The sequence below is a fragment of the Oryx dammah genome, unplaced genomic scaffold (assembly GCF_014754425.2).
Source record: "Oryx dammah isolate SB20612 unplaced genomic scaffold, SCBI_Odam_1.1 HiC_scaffold_23, whole genome shotgun sequence".
NCBI lineage: Eukaryota > Metazoa > Chordata > Mammalia > Artiodactyla > Bovidae > Oryx > Oryx dammah.
In genome coordinates this window covers 8,456,821-8,471,594 of record NW_024070207.1, presented here as the reverse complement: position 1 = coordinate 8,471,594, position 14,774 = coordinate 8,456,821, and the positions used below count along the sequence as shown (strand labels likewise).

At 37.3% G+C, this 14,774-nt stretch overlaps 1 protein-coding gene across 1 annotated transcript in view; it reads right to left on the bottom strand.

Moving 5' to 3' along the window:
* Positions 1-6,942: 6,942 nt before the first annotated feature.
* ZMAT1 (zinc finger matrin-type 1) overlaps positions 6,943-14,774 on the bottom strand; it is a 42,278-nt gene continuing 34,446 nt past the window's right edge. The window contains exons 6-7 of the mRNA XM_040266693.1: positions 10,385-10,484; positions 6,943-9,184 (exon numbers count right to left, since the gene is read on the bottom strand). Coding sequence (XP_040122627.1) covers positions 7,855-9,184; positions 10,385-10,484 — 1,430 coding nt within the window. The 3' untranslated portion in view covers positions 6,943-7,854. The remainder of the gene's footprint in view (positions 9,185-10,384; positions 10,485-14,774) is intronic.

The following is a 14,774-nucleotide window of genomic DNA, read 5'->3' as shown; positions in this document are numbered from 1 at the left end:
TCACCTTTTCCATTGTTCTCTTTCACTACCAATGACAGAATCTCATAGCCTGCTCTAGAATAGAGTCTGTTCCTTAAGACTACTCCCAGTACCTCCTGTCTGGGGTAGATTTCTGGGGGAAATTGGTGAGAAGATTTGTTTGTAGGTAATTTACAGGGGACATGCTCAGAAGAACACTTCTGCGGGAAGCAGGATTAGCAGACAAATTGAACTGTAATACAGTCCTAATGGAGAAAGCAATGGCACCCCACTCCAGTACTCTTGCCTGGAAAATCCCATGGATGGAGGAGCCTGGTGGGCTGTAGTCCATGGGGTCATGAAGAGTCGGACACTTACTGAGCGACTTCACATTCACTTTTCACTTTCATGCATTGGAGAAGGAAATGGCAACCCACTCCAGTGTTCTTGCCTGGAGAATCCCAGGGATGGGGGAGCCTGGTGGGCTGCCATCTGTGGGGTCGCACAGAGTCAGACACGACTGAAGCGACTTAGCACAGTCCCAACAAAGGACTCAGTGGCTCCAATGGCCTTTCAGAGTTGCCCAAAATTGAAACAGGAAGTCTGACATTTATATACCTACAGTATCCCATCAATGTGGGCTATGCTCAGGAGAGGGCATGACCTAAGGAGAGGCAGTTCCTTTTAAACAAGGCCAATTCCACAGAAGTGGAGATGAGTGTCTCTATCTTGAAAAGTGTGGCAATTCTGGGGAGCACAACACTGCACCTATTACAACAAATTTCTTTGTATATCCATTGCTGTTATCTATTTTGTCAATCTATTTAATTTGAAACTTTTATTTTCTATTATTTCCTTTACTATCTTTACCACAGTCTCTTCTGTCTTGTATTCCTTCCAATTTAAGTTTATTTTGCTGTCATACTTCCTGGGATCTACTTTCTCTAGACTCCTCCCCCTCTACTACTCTCTGAACTTTTCCTTTACTTTACCCATTATGTTTCTGCCTGTTATATTTGATTTTTGAAACTAGGAGTTTTCATTTTATATGTGTGTTGTTTTTTCTGGAGAAAACTTTATGCTGGATAGTTCTGAAGTCCTCAGGGCTTATTTCACCAGAGCGCTCTGTGATCTCTTGCTTATTATGTACAGTTTTTTCCACTCACTTGCAATTCAGGGCCTGTAATGACTTCTTTCAATGTTTCAGTTACTCTCAAACCTATTTTCTCAGTTTGATCAAAAAATAATGATGTCTTAGATGACAGTGGTAACTGAAGATGAAGAGAATTGGACATTAGGAGAGATATCTTGGTGATATTATCAAGAGGAATTGCTTATGGTCTAATGTAGGAGTGAAGAGGTGCTCTAAAATGGTTTTTGGCTTGGGTAACTGGATGAAGGTTTTATAGAAATGGGGAACACTGGGAGATGAATGACTGATAATGGAACAAGCAGGCACTCTATTTGGCTATGTGAAATTTGAAGTACCTGTTAGATAGCCAAGTGGATATATCAAAGAAGTAGGTCTGAACTGAGAGGAAAAGGTTTGTTTAGATGTCACTTCCTCTGGGAAGCCTTTCCTGAATACCCACTTTCCATCTCATGAAGCATTACCCTTGCTACCCACAGCATCTTTCATCACTCCCATTGTAGCCTTTATCAAATTTCTACTACAGTTTCTTCTTTATTAGTTCATTTTCTCTGTTAGAATGTGAGCTCTTTGTGGAGCAGAACTTATCTTCTTTGTCTTTTTTTCTCAAATTTCTTTCCTGGATATATGCTATGAGTCAGTTTTTATTTGTCCAATGCATGCATATAACCAGGCAGCCAATTACATTTTTCTCCATAGCTACAATCATTGAAAATTATTTTCTAAATTCAGTCAAAATTTGCCTCCTTCTACTTTCTATTCAGTTGAGGATACACCTATGAAGCTAAGTGTTATTAATTTACTTGTCTGAATACTGAGTTCAATAAGTTGCCTTAAATCATATGTGAAGGCAATGGCACCCCAAGTGCCATTGTAACACCAATAATCTTTACTAACAGTCTTGTGGAAAAAGTTAGTTTGGGGACCATCTAATTCCTTTTTGGACTATTCATTCAATCAGGTATGAGCCCAACCAATCATATTATGCTTCAGTTAGTATTTACCATTTTATTCAAATCTCAAGAAAAAAAAAACAACTGTTAAATGCCTTGCCTATAAGGGCTTCCCTGGTGGCTCAGCAATAAAGAATCTGCCTGCAACACAGGAGATGTGCGTTTGATCCCTGAGTCAGGAAGATCCCCATTCCAGTAATCTTGCTTAGAAAATCCGGTGGACAGAAGAGCCTGGCAAGCTAAGTCTATGTGGTCACAAAGAATTGGACATAAATGAAGTGACTGAGCACACAGCATAAGTGCAGATAAATCACCATCTAAATTTAATTGATTTTTTTTGCTAAATTAGCATATCAAGGGAATACTATAGCTTATTTTTCCTATTCCTGATGACTCCATGTTGGATTTTGATGGTATTTCTACAAGGTCACATAGCAACTTGATGGCACTACTGAGACCAGAATCCTGGTATTTAGATTCCCAAGCTATTACTCTTTCTACTATACCATGGTGATGTTCAAATGCTTACAAGTGGTGTTTATCATAAAACATAAATAAGGAAAAAACAGAGTAAAAAAAATTTACTTTTCACCAGAGTAAAAAAAAAATCAAGATGAAACAATTTAAAGTTTCATCATAGTCCTCTCCTAATTATAAATTCCTCCTTCTTAAGTTTCAAGTATTTACTTGGTCATGTTTTTTTTTAACTTAAGACTGAGTTCAAGTTTGAATATCAGCTTCTTCTAAGCAAGATGTAGGTGAAATGAAATTATTAAGACTTTTACAGAGATTAGTTTAAGATGGTGGAATAAGACATGAGCTCACCTTCCCCTGCCAGAGCATGAAAATAACAACTAGCTGTTGAACAACCATTGACAGAAAGACACTGGAACCCACCAAAAAAACATATTCCACATCCAAGTACAATGGAGAAGCCACAACAAAACAGTAGGAGGGGCACAATTACAATAAAATAAAATCCTATACCCACGAGGTGGGCAACTCACAAACTGAACAATAATACTAAAGATGTTTTCACACTGTTGTGAAGGTTCTAGATCCCACATCAGGCTCTCCAGTCTGGGGATTTACTCAAGGAACTGGGAATCCCCAGAGAATCTGACTTTGAAGGCCAGCAGGATTTGATTATAGAGCCTCCATAGGGCTGGGGGAAACAGAGACCCTTGGAGGACACAAACAAAATCTTGTGTGCACCAGGACCCAGGGGAAAAGTGCAGTGACCCTATAAGAGACTGAGCCAGACCTACCTGTGAGTGTTGAAGGTCTCTTGGAGAGGTGTGGGTCAGCAGTGGCCTGCCATGGGGATGGGGGTATTGGCAGCAGCAGTCCTGGGAGATGCATCTCAGCATAAGTCCTCTTGGAGGTCACCAATAGCCCTATATGCTGTTCAAGTATGGATGTGAAAGCTGGACCATAAAGAAGGCTGAGCACCAAAGAACTGATGCTTTTGAACTGTGGTGTTGGAGAAGACTCTTGAGAGTCCTTTGGACTGCAAGGAGATCCAACCAGTCCATTCTAAAGATCAGCCCTGGGTGTTCTTTGGAAGCAATGATGCTAAAGCTGAAACTCCAGTACTTTGGTCACCTGATGCAAAGTATTGACTCATTGGAAAAAACCCTGATGCTAGAGAAGACTGAAGGTGGGAGAAGGAGATGACAGAGGACAAGATGGCTGGATGGCATCACCGACTCAATGGACATGAGTTTGAGCAAGCTCTGGGAGATGGTGAAGAACAGGGAAGCCTGGTTTGTGGCAGTCCATGGGGTCGCAAAGAGTCAGACATGACTGGGTGACTGAACAGTAACAACAGAAGCATATAGACTCCCCCTGAACAACCAATAGGCAGGGAGCACAGCCCCACTCATCAGCATACAATTGGATTAAAGTTTTACTGAGCCCCAGAGCAAGACCCAGTTTTCCCCACAGCCAGTCCCTCCCATCAGGAAGCTTGTACAAGCCTCTTATCCTTATCCACCAGACGGCAGACAGAAGTAAGAATGACATTCCCATTAGCCTCCAGAACTAATACCACAATCATAGAAAGATACAAAAAGAAATATAATTATGTCCCAGAAGGAGGAACAAGATAAATCCCAAGAAAAACAACTAAATGAAATGGATATAGGCAACCTCCCAGAAAAAGAATTCAGAATAATGATAGTGAAGATGATTCAGGATCTTGGAGAAAGAATGGAGGCAAAGATTGAAAAGATGCAAGAAATGCTTACCAAAGACCTAGAAGAACTGAAGAAGAAACAAGCAGAGATGAACAATACACTAGAAGGAATCAACAGCAGAATAACTGAGGCAGAAGAACGGATAAGTGACCTGGAAGACAGTATGATGAAAATCAATGCTGCAAAACAGAATATAGAAAAAAGAATGAAAAGAAATGAAGGCAGCTTAATAGACCTCTGGGACAACATTAAATGCACCAATATTCACAGTATAGGTGTCGCAGAAGGAGAAGAGAGAGAGAAAGGACCTGAGAAAATATTTGAATAGATAATAGCTGAACACTTCCCCAGTGTGGGAAAGGAAATAGTCGACCATGTCTAGGAAGAAAAGAGAATCCCAGGCAGGATAAACCCAAGGAGGAATACACCAAGATACATAGTAATCAAATGGACAAAAATTAAAGACAAAGATAAATTATTAAAAACAAGGTAAAAAGACAACATATAAGGGAAAACCCATAAGATTGTCAACTGATTTTTCAACAGAAACTCAACAAATCAGAAGGGAATGGAACAATATATTCCAAGTTATGAAAGGGAAGAAACTACAACCAAGAATACTCTACCCAGCAAGAGTGTCCTTCAGATTTGATGGAGAAATCAAAAGCTTTCCATATAAACAAAAGATAATTCAGCACACTAAACCAGTTTTACAACAAATGCTAAAAGAGCTTCTCTAGGCAAGAAACACAAGAGAAGGAAAAGATCTGCAAAAAATAAATCCCAAACAATTAACGAAATGGTAATAGGATCATACATATCAATAATTACACATTTTGTCAAGCGAACATGGGACATTCTCTAGGGCTGACCACACGCTGGGCCACAAAGCAAGCCTTGATAAATTTAAGAAAGTCAAAATCTTATCAAGCAGCTTTTCTGATCACAACACTATGAGATTAGAAATAAACTTCAAAGAAAACTCTAAGAAAAACATGGTGTCTAAACAATATGCTACTCAACAACCATTTGATTACTGAATAAATCAAAGAAGAAATTAAAAAAATACCTAGACACAAATGAAAATGAAAGTACAATGGTCCAAAACTTACTGGATGCAGCAAAAGCAGTTCTAAAAAAGAAGTTTATAGCTATACAATCTTACCTTCAAAAACAAGAAAAATTTCAAATAAACAACCTAACCTTACACCTAAAGCAACTATAGAAAGAACAAACAAATCCTAAAGTTAGTAGAAGGAAGGAAATCATAAAGACCAGAACAGAAATAAATAAGAGAGAAAACAATGGCAAAGATCAATGAAACTAAAAGTTGGTTCTTTGAACAGATAAATGAGATTGATAAACCTTTAGCCAGACTCACCAAGAAAAAAAGGGAGAGGACTCAAATCAGTAAAATTAGAAATGAGGAGTTACAACTGACTCCACAGAAATACCAAGAATCATAAGAGACTACTATGAACAACTATACACCAATAAAATGGACAACCTGGAAGAAATGGAAAAGGTACAGTCTTCCTAGACTAAACCAAGAAGAAATAGAAAATATGAACAGACCAATCATAAGACTATATGGCTTATTTCTGGGTTTTCTATTCTGTTCCATTGATCTATATATTTCCATTTTTGTGCCAGTAACATACTGTTTTGATGACTTCAATGAGATATCACCTCACACCAGTCAGAATGGCAATCATCAAAAACTCCACAAACAACAAATGCTGGAGAGGATGTGGAGAGAAGGGAACCCTCCTACACAGTCGGTGGGAATGTAAACTGGTACAGCCACTATGGAGAACAGTATAGAGATTCCTTAAAAAACTAAAAATAGAGCTACCATATGACTCTGCAAAAAACTGAAAATAGAGCTACCATATGACCCTGCAATCCCACTCCTGGGCATATATCCAGAGAAAAACATGGTCTGAAAAGATACATGCACCCCAATATTCATTGAAGCACTGTTTGCAATAGCTAAGACATGGAAACAACCTAAATGTCCATCGACAGAGGAATAGATAAAGAAGATGTGGTACATGTATATTACTCAGCCATTAAAAAGAATGAAATAAGGCCATTTGCATCAATATGGATGGACCTGGAGAGTATCATACTGAATGAAGTATGTTAGAGAAAGAGAAATATCATATGACATCCTTTAAATGTGGTATCTAAAAAGAAATGATACAAATTAACTTACTTATGCAACAGGAAGAGACTCAGACTTAGAAAAGGAACTCATGGTTGCCAGGGGGAATGGATAGTTAAAGAATTTTGGAAGGCCATGTACACACTGCTATATTTTAAATGGATAAGCAACAAAAACCTATTGTATAGCACATGGAATTCTGCTCAATGTTATGTGCCAGCCTGGATGGGAAGGTGGTTTGGGGGAGAATGGATACATGAATATGTACAGCTGAGTCCCTTCACTGTTCACCTGAAACTATCACAACCATTGTTAATCGGCTATACCCCAATACAAAATGTTTTTGGTGTTAAAAAAATGAATTAACAAATAATAAATAGAAATACCAGTAAGGAAAACAAAACAAAAAACTTTACAGTGTGATCTCCTCAGAGGTGAAAATTGTTTATTTCCCCTCTCACTCCCAAAGTAAAATAATATTCAGATTGGAAATAATTATTTACAAAAAACAATATATAGAAATTAAAACACTTTAATATATATACACATTTACAGAATATAGGCTGATTTTTTATCAGTACTTTTTAAGAGAACTCTTTAAAAGTATATATCATCTACATTTATTATAGACTGTTTCATTTCCCACTTTCAGAACTAGACAATACAAAAATACACTGCAAATTATATTTAACAAATGAACAAAAAATCAATCTGAATTGCTTCACGTGTTTTCCTTGGAGAAAACCAAGAAACATAAACAAACATGTAATAGCAATAAAAAATACCACCAACATTAACACAACCCAAACAGAGGATGGATTCTGATGCCTGCTGATTTTCTCATTTAAAATTAATTTTCTCCCATAGGTAAATAATTCACTATCAGAGCAACTGGATGAACAGGAGCAGAGATAGCCTCATTAAGATAAATTACTTTATACACAGGAAATATGTAATTTTTCTTTCATGTTAAGAAATGAGGAAAAATAACTTGAGGAAAAGGCATATTGTATGCTCTTACTTCACTTGGCTTTTGTTAACAGTTAAACTGTTCACTTAGGAAAATTCAAATAACATGAATTTCATGAAACCAAACTCTTCAACTTATTTCATCAATTCAACCTTAAATGAACACAACTGAAAAGTTCAAAATCCAAGAGAAGACTCGTCCTAAAGCACTGACATGTTTATCTTTTAACTGGCTTCCTTTTCTCTTATGTTCTTACTGTGTTCTTTTGTTCTTCTCTCTCAGAGGTGAGGTTTAGGCTTGTCTCTTCTTTCAAGTCAATTTCAATTTTTACACACAAAAAACTAAGCTTTCTTGAACTGACACTGACTGTACTCACCTCTCTTTTTCTTCATTGGATGTTTCTGTCTTTGTCTAAATTCCCCCATTCTATTTCTCCTGGGGTAAACAAGGCTAAAAGTTTAAAATCCAAGAATAGACTCATCCCAAAGCATTTCCTCTTCCGTCTTTTCTTCAACAGATTTTTTTTTCTCTTTCTTGTGCTTACGTTCTTCCTTATCAGAGGGTACACCACGGCTCTTTTTCTTTTTTCGATGCTTAAGCCTTCCTGAACTGACACTGAGTTTATCTCCATCTCTTTTCCTTTCCCCAGTGCCCTTGTGCTTGTCTAGATCTGTATCCGCATAACTCTTTTTTCTTTTATGCTTGGACTGCTCCTTCTCTGGCCTTTCTTCACCTTTCTCCATGTGCCTTCTTCTCTTCTGATGTTTCCGCTTACGACCTGCTTGATGCTCACTGGTATCGTTTTCTGAGGAGAGGTGCTTATAAACTTCAGATTCTACACTGTATGTGCCAGAGTTATTGTCCTGCTGACTAAGGCTCAGGGGTACTGGTTTTTCTGGGAAACAGTCTCTGGTGGGTTGACAGTAGGTCACAGAGTCTAATCTCTGTTTGCTGTCATGAGTTGGTAAAGGATGAGGTAACTGTTTTTTTTCTGCCTGTGAAATACTGTATGATCCTGGGTAAGTCTGGAAATGGAAAGTCTCAAATGGGAGTTTTTGCTCAAACATTCTAGGTCTGGGTCTGGAATCAACCATTTCTCTGTGCTTGTGGGTTTCTACAGAGCTATCACTTATCTTTCTGAAAGAAGTCTTTGGCTCTAGTCCTCTGGCTTTCTGCACTTTGATATAATCCTCAAGTTCATCTTGGAAAGAGTTATATGTCCTCTTCGAAGGAGCTGGTAACCAGTGATATAATTGGCTTTCCACTGGTGAAATAGTGTATGGTTGTTGGTAGGTCTGAGAAGTCTCAAATGAATATCTTCGTTCACACATTCTTGGTCTGGGTCCAGAATCAATTTCTCTGTACCCATGGGTTTCCACAGAGCTCTCTCTTTCCTTTCTGAAACAAGTCTTTGGATCTAGTCCTCTGGCTTTCTGCACTTTGATATAATCTTCCAGTTCATCTTGAAAAGAGTCATATGTTTTCTTTGACTGAGCTGGTAAGCAATGAGGTAACTGGTTTTCCACTGTTTGTGAAATATTATATGGTCCTGGATATGTCCAGAAAGTCTCACATGGGGATCTTTGTTCAAACATTCTATGTCTGGATCTGGAATCAACGGCTTCTCTGTACCCACGGGCTTCCAAAGAACATTCTTCCATCTTTCTAAAACAAGTCTTTGGTTCTGATCCTCTGGCTTTCTGTACTTTGACGTAATCTGTATATTCATCTTGGCAAGAGTCTGGTGGCTTCCTTGATTTCTTCACTAGATTGATAACAATGGATTCTCTGCAAATAAGACAGTAGAAAGTTCTTGTTACTAGATTATTTTATTTGGAATATTTGCTTTGCTTTCAAAAATACCAGTTTGCAAAAAACAAATACAACAGAAGCCCAAGCAAAATTTTAAAACCTACCTTAATATAAAAGCTATAAATCATGACTTTATATGTGAAAGAGAAGAAGCAGGAATAGTCACATATCTCCTAGGCACCTCACAATTTTTTATACATAAAAAGTTTTCACACTTGGGATGAAAGGGAAGATAGGTACGAAGCAGACATATCTGATACTGTTGTAGTATTTAAAAATGTAAGGCATGTTGGGATGTGTGGGAAAGGACCAATAATATTTAATGCCCTAAAGATGGTCTGATCTGCATGTCACATTGCTGTAAAAAGTTCTAATTATCGTTTCCTTGTATAGATCTATAAATGTGACAGCTATTTATTCTGGAACTCTTAAATTTTACAAAGAGTGTAAATGAAGTTTAATTTGGTTAGTTATACAATTTAGCTACCTAGTATTCAGACTCAATAATACAAATATTTTCTATCAGAATAATGTAAGTTATACTAAAAGCAACAAAATAAATATACAATTCTTAAGTGCCCCTCTGTCCAACTACTTGACTTATCCAGTCCCCAACTGTAGAGTCAACCTTCTCCTCCTTAAAATAACAGAACAAATTGGAATAAATGTGTACTAAGCTCCTACAATGGGACCTTGCCCATATTTTTATACTTCATTATAACCACTTTATGTCAGGGCTATCCAAAGTTACTTGGTAGAAAGATCTGGTATTCCAGTTTGGTTCTGCTTAACAGCAAGACCTTTTTTCTTAACCACTATACCTCACTGGAAGGATGACAAATGGATAGCTGAATCTCTGGAACTAGCCAACCTTCCAAAGATTACAGGGATTATTTGAATTATCTGGCTAGCCTGATAATGATCCTTTAGCATCTTTCCAAAGATGTCTGGTCAGGAGGGTTGCCTGTGAGCCAGCTCTTTCAGCACACTATCATGGCTAGAGAACTCCCTAGGAGATGGAACTAGCATACAATATGTTACATATACTACCAATCATACCCAGGATCAACTCTTAGGGAAATAAATGTCTAGAAAGTTTGTAAAATACATGTAAAGATACTTGACAGAACCCCTGTTTTTTGGTATCATAGAAGCACTTTGTTAAGAAATTCTTACTTAAGTTGATGTTCACTTCCTTGCATATGAGACCGGAACATTTCTAAAGATGTAAAGGTGAAATTACAAATGCGACAATCGTAGGTTCTCATACTAAATGCTGGAAAAAACAGAGTTCAAGTTAAAAAGGTCAGTAGGAATATACTTAGAATCACATAGCTGGACAGGAGTTTACTAGAAATCATCTACTTAAACTTTCCCAATTTAAACATAAGGCCTTGTATGGCAAAACCAATACAGAATTGTAAAGTAAAATAAAAAATAAATTAAAAAAAATAAATAAAGATAAGGCCTAGAGAAGGTAAATGATTTGATTGAAGTCACAGAGTCAGTTAGTAACAAAGATAGCTTCTCAGAGCCCATGTCTCTTAAAATCCAAAATTCTTCACACTACACCAGACTGCCACTCCAGCCTTGGTCTCTTTAAGAAACTGCTATCTGCTTGTTTATTTCTGTTATGTGAAAGCACAACAGACACTTCAAATGTAGTGTGCCTAATCTATCTTTGCCTCTTAATCCCTCAACCAACCTCTTTTTGTTTGTCCCTAATTTTCTTTCTACCCAACTAAAACTTGAAACATCCCAAAATATTAAAGATGAATAAAGGCAAATATTTACTCTCTTACCTGAAATCACTGTAATGCATTAGTTTACCAAAAGTGATTTCCATAGCCAGATTTTAGAGAGTTTCAGTGAGCCCCACTCTCAAGATAAATGCTGAAAGTAAAATTCTAAAATAAAACTATTAGTTACCACTTCATGAGTCAAGAACTCTAGAATAGGTATGCTAGTTACCTTTCTATTCTGACTGATAGAACTGGAAGCAGGTGATAGGTTAAGTTTTATTTTCTTAATCTTATCATCCCTTCACTTTCTCTTCAGTAAAAAGATGCAAATTAATAAATTTCATTATGCTAAATATAAAAACAATCTCACTCTAAAGAAGAGGCAATAAATTCATGGCTGCAGAGATTTTAGGGTCCAGAAAGGCTATCTTCTTTTAAATAAAACAGCAAATTGATCATTTAAAGGACACTAAATTAATCATTAATAGGTGTATTGGCCATGTCCAAGCAAAGATTATTCATAGAAACAGGAAACTACTGTCAAAGGGAAAGAAAGATCCTGACTTTGAAGCACATGAAGACTATGTTCACTATTGATGTATTCTCTGTGGTGGGCCCAGGAGAGCTCAGCTGGTTACATCAAAGTCTGAATAAATGATTCTTCAAAACTATCCTCTCTTCCTGTGCTGACTTTTGCACTTGCCAAGCACTTCTGATTATAATTTGGTTTCCTATATTACTGATACCAAAAAGAGGATAATCTAAATGATTTTTTTTTACAAACCTGGGAACTGAAATATCTATTTATGCTCCTACCATAAATCAATAACAGAAGACAGTGAATTAAATTACAATGTTTCCCAGACTTCTCTGATAAGAATCAATTGGAGTGTGAGTTAAAAATATAGGCATTGAAATATGTATAATATCATATATGAAATGAATCACCAGTCTAGGTTTGATGCATGATACTGGATGCTTGGGGCTGGTGCACTGGGACAACCCAGAGGGATGGTATGGGGAGGGAGGAGGGAGGGGGTTCAGGATGGGGAACACGTGTATACCTGTGGTGGATTCACGGTGATGTATGGCAAAACCAATACAATATTGTAAAGTAATTAACCTCCAATTAAAATAAATAAATTTATATTAAAAAATATATAGATCTCCAGACCCCTTCCTCTGGAGAATATGATACATTGGGACAGGGAATTTGTATTTTAACAACACCCCAGCTAATTATTGTCAAAGAATGGGTGGAAAAAACCTTAAAGGAGTGTCTTTCCAGTTCCTTCGTTGTTTATCACCCTCTTGCAATTTTGTCTTTGGTTTGGGAAGTCCTTCATTTGAGGCTAATCACCTTTGAAGATTCTGGCCTTCTTGCAAAGCTGAGAACTGAATCCGGGACTCTGCATGCTTATAAAATCCCTTTCCAGAGATTATAGCCCACGTTATTTACAAGTGGGAAAATTAAGGCTCAGATTCACTTGGATATGTATTCTGAGGGCACCCAAGTTATGCAAGATAAGCAGGACTCCTGGTTTCCCCTAGACTAGTGGTTCTTAATGTTAGTTACACATTAGAACCATGTGGAGAACTCTAAAAATAGTCATGTTCCAGCTCAACATAAAACCAATTTAATCAGAATCTCTAGGGGTAGAACTAGGCTTTCTTACTTTTTGAAAGCATTCTAGTTGATTTTTCTGTGCAGACACTGCTAAGTACCACTGCCTAGATGATCTCCAATGATTATAAACAGATTATATTTCAGAGGTTTTACACATTTGTCTAGTGCTTATAGAGTATATATAATGTTCTTTTCAGTTCCTCCTTGGTTTCTTCACAAGTTATATCAGAAGATTATAATACAGGCAATATAGTAGTATAGAGGAGCTGCAGGTCACATATGAAAGACCTAGAAGCAGCTCTGGAAAAGTATGATCTGCTTCTATTACCTTAGCCCTTGTCTTTTTAACACACTGATATTCTTTTTCTAGGATACAATCTTCTGAGAAAATAACATATGAAAATGGTGTAAACCCTTTCTGTGAAGACACGAAGCCTATGTATTTGTCTCAAGATAAAAATTCCTGGTCTAATCCTACTGAAACCTGCCTCTACTGTTTCTCATACTGTCGATTCTCCTATCTGAGTCTGTTCCTTTGGCCTGTCAAATTTTGCTCCCCTCAGCCCTGCTAGGATTCCTTGTTTCTGACTTCACCTAGAAACTCAAGTTTATTTGTATCTGGTAACTTTCAAAATCATCCATAACCTAACACATGTGGGGTGGACTTTTCTCCAATCACAGTCCTATCTTATAACTCCCTGGACTAACGTCTTTGATTTCAAAGGAGAGATTAGGGGAATGCATGTCTTTATAGTCTAACATTATGGTTCTCAATCTTGGCTCTATATTGTAATCACTTGCGGAGTTAATAAAGAAAAAAAAAAACACTAATGTAGTCCCAGGGATTCTAATTTAATTGATTTGAGGGATGGCCTGAGCATTGGGATTTCTAAGAGATCCCTACATGATTTTAGTATGTAGTCAAGAATAAGAATCATTGGTCTAATATCTTAAATGGGGAAAATCAATTGAGAGCTACATGTAAGCAAAAGTGCAACTTAACATGGCATTTAGCTTATGAAGAAAAATAGAAAATGTACAACTTACATGTTTTAAAATTATGACAGGGAAACAATATTTTAAGAAAACTAGCATTTGTTGAGGATCTATTCTGTGATGGGTATGGTATATACTGCTTCATTTCACCCTTTTTTCAATCCTGTGAAGTAGCTTTATTTTCATTTTACACCTGAGGAATCTAAGGTACAACTGGGCAAGTGACTCAAACACCTCTCCAAATCTATGTTTATCCCACTACACGACTCTGCCTCTCAATAAACAATTATCAAATATTGAGGAAAAATATATATTCACTGGAGTATAAAGCACTGAGAAATATATTTCAGAATAAAATACAATCCCTATCTCAAGGGGCCAATTCAGTTAAGAGACTATAACACAACTGTCAATGAATAGTAAAGCCTATGAGAAATCAGAGGAAGGGGAGAATACCAAGAGTGAGAGCAGTGAGGGAAGTTGTGATGGACTTTGGAGGAAAAGGATTTGAATTATAGGGAAAGCAGGTAGGGCATTCTAGAGGATGAAAATAATATCAGATATGGGAGAGACAGAAATGAGCATGGTATGCTGAATTCAAATAATCTGTTCAACAAACACTAAACACCTCTGTGGCACCAAGTATCATGCTAGATGCTAGGGGTACAAGATGAACAAAATGGGCAGGTTGCTCACAAATTCAAATGAGAAACAGATACATGAACAGAGGGTTTCAATCTCATTTCATAAAAGAGAAGAGAAGTATGCTTAAGAGGTATGGGAATTCAAGGAAGCAGACACACTTAGTATAATACGGGAGTCTGAAGAGTGCTACTGAAGGAGATGAGGCCTTAGTTAAATTTGGAAAAATAGTTAATGGTGAAAGGAGTTGAAAAGCACATAGAAGTATTTATAGGAACTTACTGAACTTTGGAATTGTAGAATAAAATAAAAGGGGATGGCATGGGAAAGGCAAAAAGGTGTTAGATCAAAGAGACTTCTATATTATGCTAAGGAGTCTAGCAGGTGATGCAATGGTAACGAACTGCTTGCCAATGCAGGAGATATGAGAGAGAGGGGTTTTGGTCCCTGGGTTGGTCACATCCCCTGGAGTAGGAAATGGCAACCCATCCCAGTATTCTTGCCTGGAAGATTCCATGGACAGGGAAGCCTGGCGGGCTACAGTCCATTGGGTCGCAAA